Source organism: Diospyros lotus, chromosome 1, assembly GCF_014633365.1.
Source record: "Diospyros lotus cultivar Yz01 chromosome 1, ASM1463336v1, whole genome shotgun sequence".
In the NCBI taxonomy this organism is placed as follows: Eukaryota; Viridiplantae; Streptophyta; class Magnoliopsida; order Ericales; family Ebenaceae; genus Diospyros; species Diospyros lotus.
In genome coordinates this window covers 2,787,161-2,806,648 of record NC_068338.1, presented here as the reverse complement: position 1 = coordinate 2,806,648, position 19,488 = coordinate 2,787,161, and the positions used below count along the sequence as shown (strand labels likewise).

Sequence of the window (19,488 nt, the reverse complement as noted above, 5' to 3'; positions counted from 1 at the left end):
TTATAATTTTTTATTAAAAATAATATTTTTATAAATTTTATTTATATTATTTAGCATATTTATTTTAATTTTTTGGTTAAAATTTAACAACTTATCAATTTTTACAAATCAAACATATAATTATTAATTGACAATTTAAAAATATATTTATCTAAATATGCTACCAACTTAAATATTACGTAACTTTTATATTATCTGCTAACTAACTTAAAACTTCAATAAAAAACGATAAGCTAAACAGCCTCTTAACAATTGCGTTTTCTTGTGGAATGGCAGTTGGTGTAATTTCGCATCGCTACTGGAGAAGGGAAAAATGAAGTGGAAGAAGCTCCTTTGTGTAATTTTCTTTCCCGCCATCGGATCCGTCAAATCGTAAAGAAAACCCATCCTTTCCTTTCGGTTATCTTCTCCTCTGATCTACTTCTCTTCTTCTAGGGTTTTAGCTTTTGGGAGCTCACACTCTCAGATTCACAAATTCATCCCGTTTCACTTTCTATTTTTCTTTCCGTGACTAGGGTTTCTGAACCAATCATGGAAATCAAACTCCATTTCCTCTAGTTTTCCAGCGGAAAGAGAAGAAATTTTAGGTTCATCTACAATGTCTTCGTTGAGCAATAGACACCATACCCTCATTCAAGCTCTACTGTCACGCGGCCCGCTCAAGGAGCAGGAGTTCTATTCCATCTTTTCCGGTGTTACTGGAAAAACCCCCACTGGTCAATTCTTTTCCCTCCCCACTCTTTTTCTCTTTGGTGGTGCATACTAGAAATCTTTTCTTTCTTTCTTTTCTTTTTCGGTACACGGGTTTGTGGATGAAAATGGAACTATGGTCCACAGATGTTTTCTTTCTTTTTATCTTTGTTAGCATGGTCCGTCGATGTTTTTAAGTATGTTTTCTTGTTATCATTTTCTTTTTTCTTTTTTTTTTTTTGGATGCCTTAGTATGATGATTTGAGTTTAATTTGAGAATAAAAAGTTATAGGCACTCCTTGAAGGGTTTTTGTAGAAATAGGTAAATAAATAAATGAATAGCAGTAAGGAGGTGGTACAGGTTTGAGGGCTAGATTGCTGCCACACTATTCATAACCCTTTATTCAAACAATTTACAGATATTCATCTACGGTTGTTTAATATTTGGTACAGGTACTCATCGGCAGCTGTTTAATGAGTTCCTTCTCAAGATAAACAAGGAACTTTCGTTTGTTCAATTTGAGTTGCGGGCTTGCAGAAACCAATATGATGGCAATATTTACTATGGTGTAGTGAATAATGTTGCAGATGAGCAATCCAAGCTTGGAACCAAATATACAATTCCTCAAATTGCTTATTACAAAGCAATTGTAAGTTTTGCTTTGCCTTTGTTTCATTTCAAGAATCTTTTGACTGTGAAATAAATGTTAATTTGTTTTGTGTGCTTGGGCCAGAGAAAACATTAAGTTGTTAAAGAGGTTTATTATATCACCAAAAGCAAGAAGATTGATAGAAGATCAATATATATAATATATATTAAGCAAACAACAAATTTGGTGTCTGAAGCACAAATTTTTTGAAAATACCTCTTATATATTTTACTTAAAAAAAAAGAAAAAAAGAAATAAAGAAGTCACTTCCTGACTTAAACTTGTGATTTCTAAAAATCACAATAGACTTATAACCCTACCATTACACCAAAGCTTAACTTCATTTAAATTTTGTGCAAACAAAAATAAAACTAACAGAAAACATCTAGCTTGACCCTTGAATGAAGCAAGAGCTTCAAGGCTACAGAAAGAAAACATGAGATAAGAGAGGAGAGAAACATTCTTGCTGAAAGAATTTTACTGAACGATCAGAATTACAGAAATGCAGGTATAGCTGAATATTTATATTCAGCTATCCTTAATAACAAACTTTGCAACTTGCAACAGCAAGTTATAATTGCCTAACTAACCAACAACTAATATAACAGCATAACAGCTTACAACAAACACAACCGTGGCACAACATAAAGAGAAATACACATAACAAAATTAATCAACATTATTTCCTTTCCTTCTACATTGAAGGTGAATCTTCATTTGAAATCTTCTGTTGTTTTACTTGAATGTGCATAGCTTGGGCCACTCTAGTGTTTATAATGAAAACAAAGATTTTATGGATAGGGATTTTAGGATTATAATCAAAGACACATTTGGAAAGGGATTGCTCTCCTTTGAATAAACAAAAACATCTTAGTTCAATATCACCTAAATCTCTAGTAATAGCACATTTCCCAAACTAAAAAAACAATAACAAGCCTTAATCCCATTAGGTGGGGTTGTCTATATTAATTTTAAACCTCCAACCATCTCTATCCATAAACATATCTTTTGTAAGACCATCATATCCTCTATCATGTTGAAAGGTTCTCACCAAGTTTTCTTTGGTTTTCCCTCTTCTACTATAAATTTTCTTCATTTCATCTACTCGCTTTATAGGTGCATTTATTAGTTTTCTCACATAATCAAACTATTTTAATTGTGAGTTGCACATCTTATCTTCAGTAGATGTTACTTCAACCTTATTATGTATGATCTTGTCTCTTATTTTTCCTTTTCTTGTAAGGTTGCATATCTCTATTAACATTCTCATCTTAGCTATGCTCATATTTTCCATGTTGATGCCTAATTGCCCATCATTTTGAGCCATATAACAAAGATGCTCTTATAATCTTATGACAAAACTTCTCTTTTAGCTTTTAAGAGATTTGATCAAGGCAATTCATTAGGATAAATTGTTGACAAGGTTTATAGTTGTAACACTCCCTCTCCCGGACCACCCCAACACCTAGAGGGCCTAGGACAGGGAGTGCTACATGGGGGGCCAGGAATACTAACATTCACGACCTAGCATGCACAAAAAGACATTAAGATAAACTACAACCTTACATACCATTCATTCACATACAACCCATACCATACATGGAGTCTCTCATCCCTTTACAAAACATACATTCACAAATATTACATTCACCTACAAGAAGAAAGGATCTAATGTACTAGCTCTAAAACACTCCCAAGAGCTTTTGTTGAGAGAGCCCCAGCACACATATGCCTACTCGACCACCTCACCTGGACTCGCGTCCACTACATCCTTACCCTTACCTGGAATGACTAGGAATACAAGAGTGAGCCACAAGGCTCAGCAAGTAATACATATAAGAAAAGCATAGATGAAAATAGGGGACAAGTTTCGAAATAAAACTCTCTGTTTTTCTATGTTTCGAAATATGATAAATGGGTTTCGAAATCTCCATCCTTAAACGATTAACTGCTCACCCACTCAATGCAAAATGCTATGCGACATGCATACAAAAGCTTATAACACATACATGGCCACCCGGCCCACATAATAATCATAATACTCATCGGGCCCGTGACTGAAACCTTGCATCCAAAGAAACTGTAAAACTCTGGGACCACTGGTCCTATCACATCTGTGGTTATAGCCTATATATATATATACTCTTGCCCGCGGTCGTCACCAATGGACATGCCCCCCAGTTGTCACCGAAGGAGCGTAAACCCCAGTCCGGCTAATGCCTACTGGTTTTGGGGGATATCCCGGCAGAGTTCTCCGCACTACGCGCATTAATGCTCATGCAATGCAACATTTTTGTAGCCACATTCAAATGTACGTGCAACAGTTATAATTTATGCTCTATGCTCACTCATGAATCATAATGTCATATGCTCACACATGCCCTGTCCATGATGCACAAGTACCACACTTTCCACGCCATGCTATGCCAAAATTTAACATTCATAAGCTTAAAGACATTTATATTCCACCATCAGGGCCATGTTCTCTTTTAAATTTCATTAGGAAACTTGGGAGATTTGGAATTATAAGAATACTCCCCCTAGCATTGGTTCAACACATATTTGATCATCTTGGGCAATTATGTCAAGAATAAACAAACACAGGTCATGGGAGAAGACCAATTCTCTACCATGCTTAGATCAAACAACACACCATTCCTTAGGAATTGTGCGGGAAAGAATACTAACCCCACCTTTGCTTACAATAAACATGCACAACGGTTAGAGGCCATCAAATTCAAGAATTTCCCAAGATAGAGCTAAAACCCCTTGAAACAAGACTTTGAAAATAATCCAATAGCTTGCTTAAATTAAATCTGAGAGTAGCATAAAATATATATACAAATTGCTGCTATATCACTTTCCTAGAAAGTAGGAAAGGATTTGGTACTCTACTTCTAAAAAATAGGGATGACTGTCTCCTATAACTTAGGAGATAAAGAAGATGTAAAATACAAAAGATTATAACAATTATCTACTACTAACAAACATAAATTTAAATAATCTAAAGATAATCTTAATTTCCAGCAGATATTATCAGCTTTTAGAGTCCTTCTCCACTTATACTTCTAACATAAACTGATCTCATCCAACACTCCCCCTCAAGTTGGAGAATAGATGGAAGTCATTCCCAGCTTGCTAATTAGAGCCTCAAAAACTAGTCTTGCAACCGCATTTGTTAAAACATCAGCCACTTGATCATTAGATGGTATATGGGTCAAGATTTTTCCTCCTTTCTCAATTTCTCTTTTTATAAAATGCCTATCAATCCTCACATGTTTCATCCGGTCATGTTGCACTGGATTTTTAACAATGCTGATAGTCGATTTGCTATCACTAAATACTTTTGTTGGTTGAGATAAGAGAATCTTCAAGTCCTCCATGAGCCTTTCTAGCCAGATTACTTCACATATCCCATGAGCCATTGCTCGAAACTCAGCTTCAACACTGTTGTGAGCCACAATTGACTGCTTCTTGCTTCTCCATGTAACAATATTCCCAAATACCTTAGTGTAATATCCTGAAGTTGAACGACTATCTTCTCTAGAACCTGCCCAGTCTGCATCTGCATAGCCTTCAATGATCCTATTTTCAGTTTTCTTGAACATTATTCCTTCTCCAGGAGTTCCCTTTAGGTATCTTAGAATATGTTGAACTGCTCTCATATGTCTTTCTGTGGGTGAATGCATATATTGGCTGATTACACTCACTGAATAGGCTATGTCTGGCCTCGTTAATGACAAGTGAATTAACCTCCCTACCAACCTTTGATACTTTTCTTTGTTCACGGGAGCATCATCACCTTTTTATTCGAGTTTCCAGCCCTTTTCCAAGGGTATTCCAGCTGGTTTGCAAGCTGTCATTCCGGTATCTTTAAGCAAATCCAAGGTATACTTTCGTTGTGAGATGAACAAACCCTCTTTGCTTTGAGCTACTTCCATGCCTAGGAAATATCTCATAGTTCCTAGGTCTTTAACTTCAAACTTAGCTTTCAATTGCTGCTTTAGATTATCAATTTCTTGCAAATCATCACTTGTTACAATAATATCATCAACATAAACAATCAATATAGCCATTTTTCCATTTTTGTTGAGTTTAATGAACAAAGTATGCTCAGATTGGCCTTGTTTATACCCTAGTTGCTTGAGGGTCATGCTGAATTTGTGAAACCAAGCCCTTGGTGACTGTTTTAGACCATAGAGTGACTTTTTCAGCTTGCACACACTACCACTTCCAACCTTTTGCTCAAATCGGGGGGAACTCTCATATAAATCTCTTCCTCCAAATCACCATTAAGAAAAGCATTCTTAATGTCAAATTGAAAGAGAGGCCAATCAAAATTCACAGCAATAGATAATAGTACTCGAATGGAATTTAGTTTGGCAACCGGGGCAAATGTCTCCTCATAGTTGATTCTAAAGGTTTGGGTAAAACCTTGTGCAACCAACCTAGCTTTGTATCGCTCAATGCTCCCATCAGCCCTATATTTGACTGTAAATACCCACCTACATCCAACCACTTTCTTGTTAGGAGGCAATGGAACTATCTCCCATGTCTTATTTCCCACTAATGCATTCATTTCTTCCATTACAGCTATTCTCCACTTAGGATCTTCTATAGCAGCCTGAATATTTTTGGGAATATTAATGCTGTCAATCTGAGCCAAATACCCTCTGAACTGTGGAGCCAATTTCACATAAGTTAGATGATTAGATATTGGGTACTTAACACATGATCTTACCCCTTTTCTCAATGCTATTGGAACAGCCCAATCTAAGCCATCTTCTTCTTTAATACTGCTGTCATTTTCTAGTGCAACTGTCCCCTCATTGCTACCCTTTTTTGCTGAAGGATCGGTTTCTGGATATGGCTGGTTTTGCTTCAGTTCTGTATGATCTTTAGATTTTCTTGAGTAGACAAATAGAGGAGGATTTTTGGCTGCTGTAGGACTAGGTTTTTCCTGCTCAGAATGATGAGAGGACTCAGAATTTGCAAGATCTTTGGTGTCAGGTTCATAATTTTCAGAATTTCTAGCACCTTCAGAATTTCCAGCACCAAACAGTATGTTGTCATGAGGGACTAAGAATTCTACCCCTTGAGAACATATTGGTAGATTTGGATCAAAGGAAAATAGGGGAGAAATGGACTCGTTGGAACTGTTTTGGTGGCCTGTGAGGGAATAATAGGGAAGATCTTCATAGAATGTCACATCGGTGGAAACCACAAATTTGTGACTAGTAGGACAATAGCATTTGTAACCTTTTTGAGAGGGGGAATATCCAACAAAAATGCACTTGGTGGCTTTAGGATCCAACTTGGTTTGAGAAGGGGCATTGTTGTAAACATAGATGATGCAACCAAAAACCTTAGGAGTAATAGACAAGATGGTAGAGATGGTTGGATACATAGTATATAGAATGCTGAGAGGAGTTTGGAATTGCAAGGTTTTGGATGGGAGACGGTTAATTAGGTAGGCAGCAGTGAGAACTGCTTCTCCCCAATAAGAATGAGGCACATTCATAGTGATCATCATAGCTCTAGCCACTTCTAGGAGGTGTCGATTTTTTCGTTCGGCCACTCCATTTTGTTGGGGTGTATATGGACAAGAGCTTTGGTGAAAAATACCATGCTCGGCCAAGTAATGAGAGAGATCATTTAAAAAATATTCTCGGCCATTATCATTTATCAGTGCGAATTATTTTGATGGAAGTTTGGAACATATTCAAAATTAATTTGTGGAATTGTTTGAATATATTACCAGCTTCAGATTTTTCCTTCATCAAGTACACCCAACAAGCCTTAGAATGATCATCGATAAATGTAATAAACCATCTAGAACCAGTGATATTAGGGCATTTAGAGGGTCCCCAAATATCACTATGAATTAATTGGAATGGAGTAGAAGACTTATACATTTGAGTAGGATGATGAGATCTATGTTGCTTAGTAAGAGTACACTGTTCACATGAAAGAAACTGCTCTTTATTATCAAACATATCAGGATATAAAGATCTAAGGTAAGGAAAACTAGGATGTCCTAAGCGTTTATGTCATAACAAGACATTGGCATTGGTTTTTACACTTAGAACAACTTTATTAGAGGAAAAACTAGAAGGAAAAAAAGGATCTACTACAAGACAATAAAGGCCATCCATTACTTTAGCATTGCCAATCATCTTCCCCGAGGCTCGATCCTGAAAAACTCAATAAGAAGGGTAGAATATTATAGTGCATTTCATATCTTTAGTGATCCGGCTCACTGATAATAAATTATGTTGCAGTCCAGGAACATGTAACGCAGAATTCAACTTTAGATTAGAAATATATGCAGTCCCCATACCCAAAATTGGTGAAGTGGTTCCATCAGCCATAGATATATTGAGAGATGAGTCACAAGGTATAATCAGTCAAAAACCATGCTGAATTTGTCATATGGTCTGATGCTCCCGTGTCAATCACCCATATATTCTTAGAAAGACTTTTAGAAACCAAGGAGTAGGGCTGGAAATTACCTTGCAGTGCTAGAGAAGCAGAGGGCTGAGGATTTGTTTGGATGGACTGATCTGTACCTTGGTTTAGAAGCCTATACAAGGCTTGAACTTGCTCTTCTGATAGATTCAGATTGGACTTATTTTTTGTTGGAGCCTTGGCATTATAGGCTGCTGCTTTGGAATTATCTTTCCTCGGCCATTGCTTCCAATTTACTGGTTTTCCATGGATTTTCCAGCAATTTTCCTTAGTATGGTTGGGCCGCTTGCAATGGTCACACCATAACTTGTCCCTTGCTTGGCTCTTTGCAAAAACATCAACAGAGGCAAGAGCTGAATGCTGGTGAGGTAAGACTGAATCTGATGGGTTTTGAAGCATTACTTTTCTCATGCTTTCATCCCTTCTTACTTCTGAAAAAACTTCCTTGAGTGATAGAAGAGGCTTTGTACCCAAAATCCTACCCCGAACTTCATCCAAATCAGGGTTAAGACCATATAGGAAGTCAAAAATTCGCTCTCTTTCTATCATCTTATTATATTGTGTGCTATCAGTTGGAGACTCTCAAGTTATTGCATAGAACATATCCATCTCATGCCATAATCCAACCAAAACATTAAAGTACTCGGTCACATTGTTCATACCTTGTTTAGTGTTCCTGATGGCTGATCGGACTTCAAAACATTGAGAAAAATCTTCCAAATCTGAATACATCTCTTGGGCTGATTCCCAAACTTCCTTGGCCGTTTTGTAAAACAGGTATGTTCTCCCTATTTTTGGCTCCATGGAGTTGATTAACCAAGCCATGATAGTAGAATTTTCAGCCTCCCAAAGGCCATAGTTGGCTGTTGTAGCAGGCGGAGCAGGGATGGATTCGGTTAGATATTCGGATTTTCCTTTGCCTTTTATCATTAACATCATCGATTGAGACCATTCCCTAAAATTACTCCCATTAAGTTTGTGTTGAGTAATTTGTAGGGGATGGTTATCAATAGATGTTGTAGTGAGGTGTGAGGGAGACGGAGATGGAAGAGAAGCATTTGGAGATGAAGTGGCTGAGGCTTCAATTAGGGTTGGGTTGAGAGTGGCGTCGGCCATGAATGAAATTGAGAGAAGTCACTGCCGTTCTTCCTTGATCGAACAGTGCTCTGATACCATGAAACAATACTTTGAAAATAATCCAATAGCTTGCTTAAATTAAATCTGAGAGTAGCAGAAAATATATATACAAATTGCTGCTATATCACTTTCCTAGAAAGTAGGAAAGGATTTGGTACTCTACTTCTAAAAAATAGGGATGACTGTCTCCTATAACTTAGGAGATAAAGAAGATGTAAAATGCAAAAGATTATAACAATTATCTACTACTAACAAACATAAATTTAAATAATCTAAAGATAATCTTAATTTCCAACAGATATTATCAGCTTCTAGAGTCCTTCTACACTTATACTTCTAACATAAACTGATCTCATCCTACACCCCTCTTTACCCACAACTTGACTTTCTCCCCCAAACCACAACCAACACTTAAGCACCATATTTTACAACTTTTACATGCTTACAAATTCTCACTTTAAGGCCTCAAAGTAGGGGAGTTAACAATAACCTAAAAACCCCCAAAGTCCAACCCCAAGAAGGAATTGAAATGATCATAAATAGAATATGGGAAGAGGAACTTGCCTTAGTTTAATTCTTGCTTTGATACTAGATGGATTTGGAGCCCTTAGAGAGAAATATTCTTGCTTAAAATTTGAAGAAAGAAGCTTGAGTGTTGAGAGAGGAGAGACCCACGAGAGAGAGAGGGAGAGAGAGAGAGAGAGAGAGAGAGCTCTTGGCAATATGCTTCCTTTTCTTGCAAAAATCCCAACTTTTTTTCTATTTATATTTAACCATACATTTCCCATTAACTTTCCATCACATAAATTGCCCTTAAATTCTTTTTATTAATTCCCAAATTAAGTCTTCAACTTAGCCTTTAAGTTTTTGACTTTTCTCTTCCCAAGCCCATGCTTCTAGAAGGTTTTTTCTCTTCCCTTTAGTTGCCATCCGAGAACGCCACTTCTCCATCCCAACTTAGCCACTTTTCTTGACTTTTTAACTCTTCTCATACTTTGACTTTTCCACACTTGTCCCTTCTTGCTTGACTTAGACTTTTCCACATCTCCCATTCCACTCTTTAGCTTAGACCTTTCCACTAAGCTTTCAATCCACTTCACTTGAATTTCTAACTATACTTTGACTAACTCAAGATTTATCACTTCCCATTTTTCCCAAATAATTTATATAAATTTGTAGAAAGTAAATTAAACAAGAGATCTACATACCCGGCTTTTTGGATAAAATCATCGGTTTCCCGAGCAACCTGTCACTAACTCTCAATACCTGTCATTAATTAAATTAAGTGTCTTAGACTGAATGTTTTGATAATTAAATTACCAAAGAAAAATCAGGGCATTACAATAGTTGTCTTTCTCACACTTCAATCATGTTTAGAAGAGTCACTTTAGGAAGGTGTTTCACATTAGAAGAATTGAACAAGAGTAAATAAATGATGGAATAAGTGAGTAAAAGAGTAGATAGTATTATCTCAATGCCTACATTTTCAAAGAGATCCTTAAAAGTGTTTGGCTCTCTTGTCCTTGTTCTTCAATTAGTTAATGATGAGAAGAAAATTGCTATGGCTTGTATTTATGAAGTAGTGGATAGGGCTAAAGGCCATTGCAAGTGCTTTTAATGTGAGCGAGTAGAAATATTGGCATGTTTTTAATATCATTGATGAGAAGGGGTCTTTATAGACACTTCCTAAATTCGAAACTCTTTTATTGAAACCTCAATATAGAGTAAGATAAGTGTAAAAAAATGAAACAAGCTGAGAAAACTATAGATGCTTGATTTATTCTCGAGTAGTATAGGGTATTTATACACAACAACTAGGTTATCTCCTGTATTCTAGGAACATATTTGAATATGTTTTAAAGATAAAATACAACAAGAAGAATTTGAAAAACTGTTGAGATATTTTGGATTATTCTGCTGTCTTTATCCCTTTATCTTGGAGTTTTTCAATCTTAAAATTACCTTATCACTTTATCCTTTCATCTCCTATTTTTTAGGCCATAAGATTAGGAGAACAATCCAGCTATTACTCGAGTCCTCTTTCGAGTAAACTGTTATTTTATTTCCATAATATCTTTGTGATATTTTCAACACTTCTCCTCAAGCTGATGAATGGATATTCTCCATTCCCAGCTTGCATGTAATTTCTTCAAATCTAGTTGTAGGAAGACCTTTTGTAAAGACATCTGCTCATTAATTTGTCAGGACCCAAGGGTTTACTAGGGCTAAAATAATAATTAGCCTATTTTACATTTTACTTGTATTTTCCTCTAGTTGTATTTTTTTGTTAGTTTGTTAATTTTTGTAGAGTGGCTATATAAAGCTACTGAAGTCTGTTGGTAGGGATGTTTTGAATGATAATTGAATTTCAACTCTCTCTCATCAATTCTCTCTCAAATTCCCTCCTATTTCCCTTTGGTTTCTCTCTAATCTCTTCCATTCTCTATTTTGTCTGCAACTCTCCCTCATTTTTGTCTATTATCTCCCCCATTTTTGTCCAATTCTCCCTCCAATCATTCTGTTCTTGGTCTTAATTCCTTCATATTCTTTCGAATTCCAATCCAAACCCTAGGTACATGACAATTTGGTATCAAAGCAATTGTTCCTTAGGTGTTAATTTTCGATGGTTCTTGGCATGAATTCTGAATCGACTCGAAGATAGAAGAGATAGATCGAAACAAAGTCGATTGAACCATATGAAGCTGATTCTTGGCTAATCCATTACCAGCGGTTGCTATAGCGTGCGGTTTAGGAAGGCAATTGCAGTGATCCTTGGTTGCTATAGTGAGCGCTTCAAAAAGACGAACTCAGAAGGGAAGTCAGGAGATTGTGAATCTTCAGTGATTGCTATTTTAGAGGCGAAATAGGTTTGCAAATCAGAAGTAGTGATTGAGACGAACTAGGAGATTGTTCTGAGCCAAGGATTCTTGGCGGTGATTTTGACTATTTTGGTGAATTTCTGCGTTTGAGATAGCGAAGATATCAGGCAATTTTTGCAAGTTGCGAGGGGGTGAGTGTCAGTTGATATATGAGGCTCGAAATTTGAAGGCGACTTGGCCAAGTGAACTTGATTGTGATTTTGAAAAATTCTTAACGGGTAGGCTGGGACTTTGGAGGCGCAATTGAGTAGCTGGATTAGGCGATTATTGGAGGCAAATTTGGAGTTGATCTAGAATCAGAGTCGGCTGACTCGCGGCTGCAATTTTGATAATTTTAGCAGTTGATCAAGGTTCGGCTGTTGATAGGTGATTCCTAGCAGGCAATTCAGTGAAGCTATGCTAGAGGTGATTATCAAGTTGTTGATTCCTTAATTCTGACTGTGATAGGCAGATTTAGGAGATTTTCTAGCAACTGGATTCTGGAAACTTTTTAGTAGTTGGTCCACTATCACTACAGGGTGATAACAACAGATTAGTGAAGCGGATGCGGAGGAGAAGTAATTCTAGAGGCGGATTTTGTTGAGAGGCAGTTTCCTCTGACTTCTCCTGCTCCTTGATTGTTAATGATCTAAGTTGTTCATTGTTGTCAATTTCAGGTGAATTCTACGACTGCTTTAGACTAGAGCCAGTTAGGTCACAAAGAGTATTGAATTCAAGATGTACAAAGCTCCTATTCCTTGGCCTTTAACTTGTCCTGCTCTGTGAGATTTCTGCCATGGTTGATAGCGCACGTGTGAAACAATTTGAGTCTCAACTACGGTAGAAGAATGCTACAGTTTCTATTGGATGCAATAGAAATCATGAGGAGTTTAGCCAGAATCATGAGACATGGGAAACGAAATTTGATAATAAGTTCAGTCAAATGTGTGAGGAAACAAGCAATGTGATACGCGAAACGTGCGAGGACATAGGCCGTGTGATTCGCGAGCAAATGCAGGAGTTTTTCATAATGCTATCTAAGGAGCTTTAATTCAATATTCCAGCTGAATTCTTCTATAAGTTGGGAGGAGATGCTTCAAATGATTATCTCGAAAGTTCTAACCAAGAGATGATTGATTCAGATAATCAATCATCACGATTGGACGACCATAATAGAGAGCTCTTGAAGGAGGAAATTGTTGAAAGTGAGCATTTGGAATATTCCAGCAGCATAAAGAAAAAGATGTTAAATTAATTACCTACATTGGATTAGGAAATTCTAGCTAAAAAATCAGTTAATGGTAAGGAAGTTGGTGCTGGAGTCCTCTTGTGGGATTTTGATATACGAGAATCTAAGGAATAAACTGAAGTGAACTAGTCAACGGTAACTCAAGATTTCGGAGATGGAGAGGGATTGGATAAGCAGATCTGTGTAGACCACATTTTACAATGGTAGGAAACTGATGATTCGGGTGATATGCAGGCTATAAATCAGATTGGAGATGAGAACTGATATGAAGATAGCTTTCATGCATCTGATATTTTGGACAGGGATATTGATTCATCAAATAATCCGACTATAAATCATGTTGGGGATGAATGTCGTGATGGAGGCCATCTTTTAGCCATTGAGGAACTTGTGGAACTTTTTCATCCCTTCCTATGCAATCAGTATGTCCGAATAGGAAGGGTAGTTGCAGGAATTGACATTGGGACACCATTGGGGGAGAAATTTGTTGAAGATAAATCTTGAGTGTACGACGGTGAACAGGAAACATCTTAGGAGGAAGAGTTTTTTGTTGTTTTATTTGTTCAAATTCTAGTTGGTGAGCTGTAGTATCAGATTGGCTCTTGAATGACAAAGAAATTTGAGTCCCTTACTATTACTGGAAATGGTATGATTGGAGATATATCCTTAGCTGAGATATCTTCCAATATTGTGAAGGTAAGTGGGTTTGATAAGGAAATATGGCAACTACTTGTAATTGGAGGATAGCTATGGAAAAGAACTGAAGTAGGCTTTACAAGGTTTTGCATGAGTTGGACAATTCAATTTTTCAAGGAAGGTTATGGTACTTTGTGCCAGTAAAGTAAAACACTGCTCTAGAGATGTCAGAGAGTATGACTTCAACAAATAAATCTCTATCGAGGTTTCAGCTAAGGGAAATAGCTAAAGGAGCCAAAAGTTGTGTTGTGGAGAACAAAGCTCTTGCTGTTTTGTTTGTTCTCATTCTAGTTAACCATTTAGGATTTTTGTCTATTGTAATGAAGGAGTGATGACTGGAATTGATGTTGCAACAACTCCTAATTCTGCTGCTCAGATAGTTTTTGTTTGGGTATTCGAAGCAAGTCTACATTACCCAATTGTTGCATCTACTGGTTATTGCAAATATTTTTGCAGTAGAGAATGGCCATTGGTTTGTCTAGAATACATTAATTGTAGCTATGGATGCGCATCTTCCATCCTTACTTGTATTAGATGGTGATGAACTATTAAAGGAAGTCACAGGCATAGTTAGTCATTCCTCTGGACTCCAAACAACCAACATTGAAGGAGTGGCGGTGATGGGGAAAATTGGTGTGAATAGCATTCGGTAGGTTTCAACTGCTAATTATGACAATCAAAGAGTGGTTACTTTTGGTTTTGTTTCAGCCGATGAGTCCAAGAGAGCTATTGACATTGTGTTAGGCTTAAAAAGGTTTTTCAAGATTACGCCATCCAAGTTATGGAAGAGAAAGAAAAAAACATATTGGAAAATGTAGAGGGTTGGCATTTCTTGGGGATAAGAAATGTTTTAAGGTGGGAGGAAATATCAGGACACAAGTCTTTACTAGGGCTAAAATAGTAATTAGCTTATTTTACATTTTACTTGTATTTTCCTCTAGTTGTATTTTTTTATTTGTTATTTCTTGTAGAGTAGCTATATAAAGCTACTGAAGTTTATTGGTAGGGATGTTTTGAATGATAATTGAATTTCAGCTTTCCCTATCGTCAATTCTCTCTCAAATTCCCTCTCGTTTCCCTTTGGTTTCTCTCTAATCTCTCCCTTTTTCTATTCTATTTGCAACTCTCTCTCATTTATGTCTATTATCTCCCCCATCTCTTTCCAATTCTCCTTCCAATCCTTTTGTTCTTGGTCTTAATTCTCTCGGATTCTTTCGAATCCCAATCCAAACCCTAGGTACATGACATGATTGTTTGAAGAGACATATGGTATGGTGATGAGACCATTGTCTAATTTCTCTTTGATGAAATGTTGGTCAATCTCTATATGTTTAGTCCGGTCATGCTACACTGGGTTATGTGCTATGCTTATTGTTGACTTATTATCACAATATAACCTCATAGATCTTACTCCTTTTAATCCCAAATCGTTGAGAATGATTCTCAACACAAAACTCGCAAAATCTATGAGCCATTGCTCTTAGTTCTACCTTGTTGGAGATCACATGACATGACTAACTGATCTTTAGTTAGTCTTTTCTATGTATTTAGTCTTTCTGTTATGTTTCTGTTAGTTTTCTGTTAAGCTTGCTGCTTATATTAAGTGATTGCTTTATGCGGTTGGGTTTGTTTCAGAGGCTGATTGATTATATATATATCAGCATAGTCCTCATTTTCTGTAACTTGAGTTTTGAGTTAATTCCATATTCAGTTCTCTCTTTGTTCCTCTTTGTTTTCGTTTCTCGGAAATATCATTCTTCAACATGGTATCAGAGCTCCTGGATTAACATCCATGGTGTCACATCCGAGTTCGACTTCTGCGTCCTCTCTTCCTTCTCATGTTTCTGCGTCACTCTCGTCTGCATCTCAGTCGAATTTTGCTGAGATGACCAAGGCGTTCAACTATATTCCAATCCGCCTTGATCCGAACAACTTTCTTTTCTGGAAAGCACAGATCTCTGCTACTATACGTGCTTTCGATCTTCAGCCGTTTATCAACAAGACTCCACCTCCTCCGAAGTTTATAACAGTTGCAGACACTGATGCAGAAGACAACACAACGGTGAATCCAGAGTATCTGACTTGGATGCGGTCTGACCAATTATTGCTTGGCTGGCTGTTTTCAACCATTGATAAGGAAGTCTTAGCTCAAGTGATTCATTGCGAATCATCCTCTGAGGTATGGTCATGTCTAGAGAATTTATATTTGGGACAAACAATCGCTAAATCTTTTCAACTCAAGCAACAATTTCAGTCGGTCAAGAAAGAGTCTATGTCCATTAATGACTATATACTCAAGATTAAAACGATAGGACATGCTCTCGCTGCTATAGGCGAACCACTAAGTGATAAGGATGTGCTTCTAGCTATTCTTAATGGATTGGATCAAGAATATGAGACTGTTGTCAGTCTCATAATCTATCAAATGGATGATATTGATTTAGACAAAGTGCAGTATCTTCTGTTAATGCATGAACAACGCTTGAGTGTCAAGAATTCTGTTTTAGTAACTACTGAATCCTTTTTGCCATCGGCAATGAATGTTAATTTTAGTGAAAGCAAAGCAAGAGGTGGTGGTTCAGTGAATCCAGGAGGAGGTTACATACAAAATAGAGGTGGCTATAATCGTGGAGGAAGAGGTAGAGGTCGTCAATCTAATAGACGAGTGTATTGTCAGCTTTGTGGAAAGCCAGGACATGTTGTAGATCGATGTTATCATCGATTTGATCGTAACTTTCAAAGAGATGATCGTAATTTTCAGAGAGGAAGTTCTGTTCAGTCAAGCCAAAATTCTGGTTTGGCTTATGGGAGAGGCAACTCGAGTTCTTCTTTTGATCCAAGGGCTTATATAGCTTCTCATTGTGACTCTAACGAGCCCTACATTAATGATGTAGGTTCAGCATATGGAACTATTGGCCATTTTTCTCAACCACAGAATTTTGACAACCCTCAGTCTTCTATTTTACCAGATTCTTCATGGTTTGTTGATTCCGGGGCAACTAACCATATTACCTCCAATCTCAACAATCTTTCTTTACATACTCTATACAATGGCACTGACAAAGTCTCCGTTGGTAATGGTAAGAAACTTCCTATCTCTCATGTTGGTCTTGGACTTTTGAATACTCATTCACAACCAACTTCTACCATTTCTCTTTCCAATGTTTTACATGTACCGAACATAACTAAAAATTTAATCAGTGTCTCTCAACTCACTAGAGATCATGATCTTGTGGCTGAATTTAACTCTTCTTCTTGTTTGATCAAGGACAAGAATTCTGGGCTGGTTCTTCTCAGAGGATTTCTTAAGGATGGGCTTTATCAGCTGCATTCAGCATTTGGTCATGCTAACAGCACATTTGCGCAGTCTCTTTCATCTATTCCTCGTTCTTTTTGTTCTAGTAGCACTTTTATTTCAGCAAATAAATGTAATAGGCCAGTTTCAGTTTCTCCTGAACTGCCTATGATTGTAAATGTAGTTGTTAACAGTGCATTGTGTAATCAATGGCATGCTAAACTCGGCCATCCCTCTTTTAATGTTCTGAAAATGGTGTTGAATAAAATTCACATTCCTTGCTCAAGTTCTACTCTTATCTTTTTGTGATTCTTGTAAGATTGGGAAACTACATCAGTTGTCATTTGCTGATTGCTCTATAACAGCAAAACAACCTTTCGAATTAATCTACTCTGACCTTTGGGGCCCTTCACCTTCTATTTCTGTTGAAGGTTATCGCTATTACATTGTTTTTGTTGATGCATACACACGGTACACCTCGCTATATCCTCTGAAACTTAAATCCGATGCATTGTCTGTTTTTGTCACTTTTCACAAGCTTGTTTCTAATCATTTTCAGACCACACTTAAGGCACTACAGACTGATAATGGTGGCGAATTTAAGGCTTTTCTTCCTTATCTTCATCATCATGGTATTCAACCTCGGTTCACATGTCCCTATACTCATCAGCGAAATGGTGTAGCTGAATGTAAACATCGGTATGTAGCTGAAATGGGGCTTACTTTATTGTCTCATGCTAACATGCCTCTTAAGTTTTGGGTGGCAGCTTTCAGCACTGCTGTTCACACCATTAATCTTCTACCTTCTTCCCCTCTCAACTTTTGTTCTCCATTTGAAGCTCTTTTTCGTAAGAAGCCGAATTATCTTAAGTTACAGCCTTTTGACTGTACTTGTTTTCCTTATCTTCGCCCTTATCATACTCACAAGTTTGATTTTCATTCTACTAAATGCATTTTCATTGGGTATAGCTATGGTCAGGCCGGGTATAAATGTTTTCATCATTTTGGGAGAATCTATGTTTCTCGTCATGTAGAATTTAATCCCACTGAGTTTCCATATAATCAGTTGTTTTCTACTCCTGTTTTGTCTCCTTCGTCTTCCTCTATCTCTGGTGGCCTTTCCACCATTGTGTTTCAATCTCTTCCGTTGTCTACATCTTCTAGAGGGAAACAGCCTGTCCATTCTTCTTCTCTGAATACAAATGATGTCACTCCAGCTCCTGTATCTCAATCCAGCCCTGTGGTCACCAGATCTCAGTCCCGGATACCTATTTCTATACCTGCCTCAGCTCCTTCTATTCATCCTATGCAAACCCGGTCTAAGACCAAACTTCTTGCCTCTCTTCATTCTTCTCCTCATATCCTTGTTAGTTCCCTTGAACCTACTTCAGTTAGTGAGGCCTTGTTAGATTCACAGTGGGTTCATGCTATGACTGATGAGTTCTCAGCTTTGCAACGCAATCATACATGGGATTTGGTTCCCTTTTCTCCTGATTTGAATTTGATTCGTTGCAAATGGGTGTTTAAAGTGAAGTATAACTCTAATGGTACAATACTTAAACATAAGGCTAGGCTTGTAGCAAAAGGATTTCGTCAAACACCTGGTATTGATTTTGAGGAGACATTCAGTCCAGTTGTTAAGGTTCCTACAATCAGAGTTTTGTTCACTCTAGCAGTGACTTTTGGTTGGGATATTCAACAAGTGGATGTGAATAACGCTTTCCTAAATGGGAATCTTCATGAAGATGTCTTTATGGTCCAGCCCGAGGGTTTTGTTGATGATCGGTTTCCTACTCATGTCTGTAAGCTTAGGAAATCGCTCTACGGTCTTAAACAAGCACCTAGAGCTTGGTATACCAAGCTACGATTAGCTCTGCATTCTTGGGGTTTTGTTAGAGCTATTTCGGATGCCTCTTTGTTCATTAAAAGGACTGATCAGTTTGTTATGTATGTGTTAGTATATGTTGATAATATATTGATTATCCGGTCTAACCAATCAGCTATTCAGACATTCATTCATGATTTAGACACTCACTTTGCTCTCAAGACCTTGGGATCGGTTCATTATTTCCTTAGTTTTGAGGTGTTTCGGAACTCAGCTGGCATTTTTCTTTCTCAATCTAAATATACAGTTGATTTGCTGAAAAAGGCGTCTATGCTTGCATGTAAACCTTATGACACTCCTATGACTTCCACTGGAGCATTAACATCTGAGGGTGCATTATAATCTAATCCTTCATTGTATAGGACAATTATTGGTTCTTTACAATATTTGACTTACACTTGACCTGATATCTCTTTTGTTGTTAACAAACTTAGCCAGTTTCTTTCCTCTCCTAAGCTGCAACATTGGGTGGCTTGCAAATGCTTACTGCGTTATCTCAAAGGTTCTGTTGGTCGAGGACTATTTTTCTCTCCAGTTTCTTCTGATCTACCACTTGTTGT

The 19,488-nt window shown here is 37.3% G+C and overlaps 1 protein-coding gene across 3 annotated transcripts in view; it reads left to right on the top strand.

The window, feature by feature from the left end:
* Positions 1-247: 247 nt before the first annotated feature.
* The window catches only part of LOC127809770 (uncharacterized), a 53,313-nt gene continuing 34,072 nt past the window's right edge, over positions 248-19,488 (top strand). Inside the window, exons 1-3 of one of the 3 annotated variants that reach the window (XM_052348841.1) lie at positions 248-372; positions 516-716; positions 1,144-1,340. In XM_052348841.1, the coding sequence (XP_052204801.1) occupies positions 599-716; positions 1,144-1,340 (315 nt within the window). In that variant the 5' untranslated portion in view covers positions 248-372; positions 516-598. Of the gene's footprint in view, positions 400-515; positions 717-1,143; positions 1,341-19,488 lie in introns of all 3 variants that reach the window. The other 2 variants (XM_052348833.1, XM_052348850.1) reach the window with 2 other exon arrangements.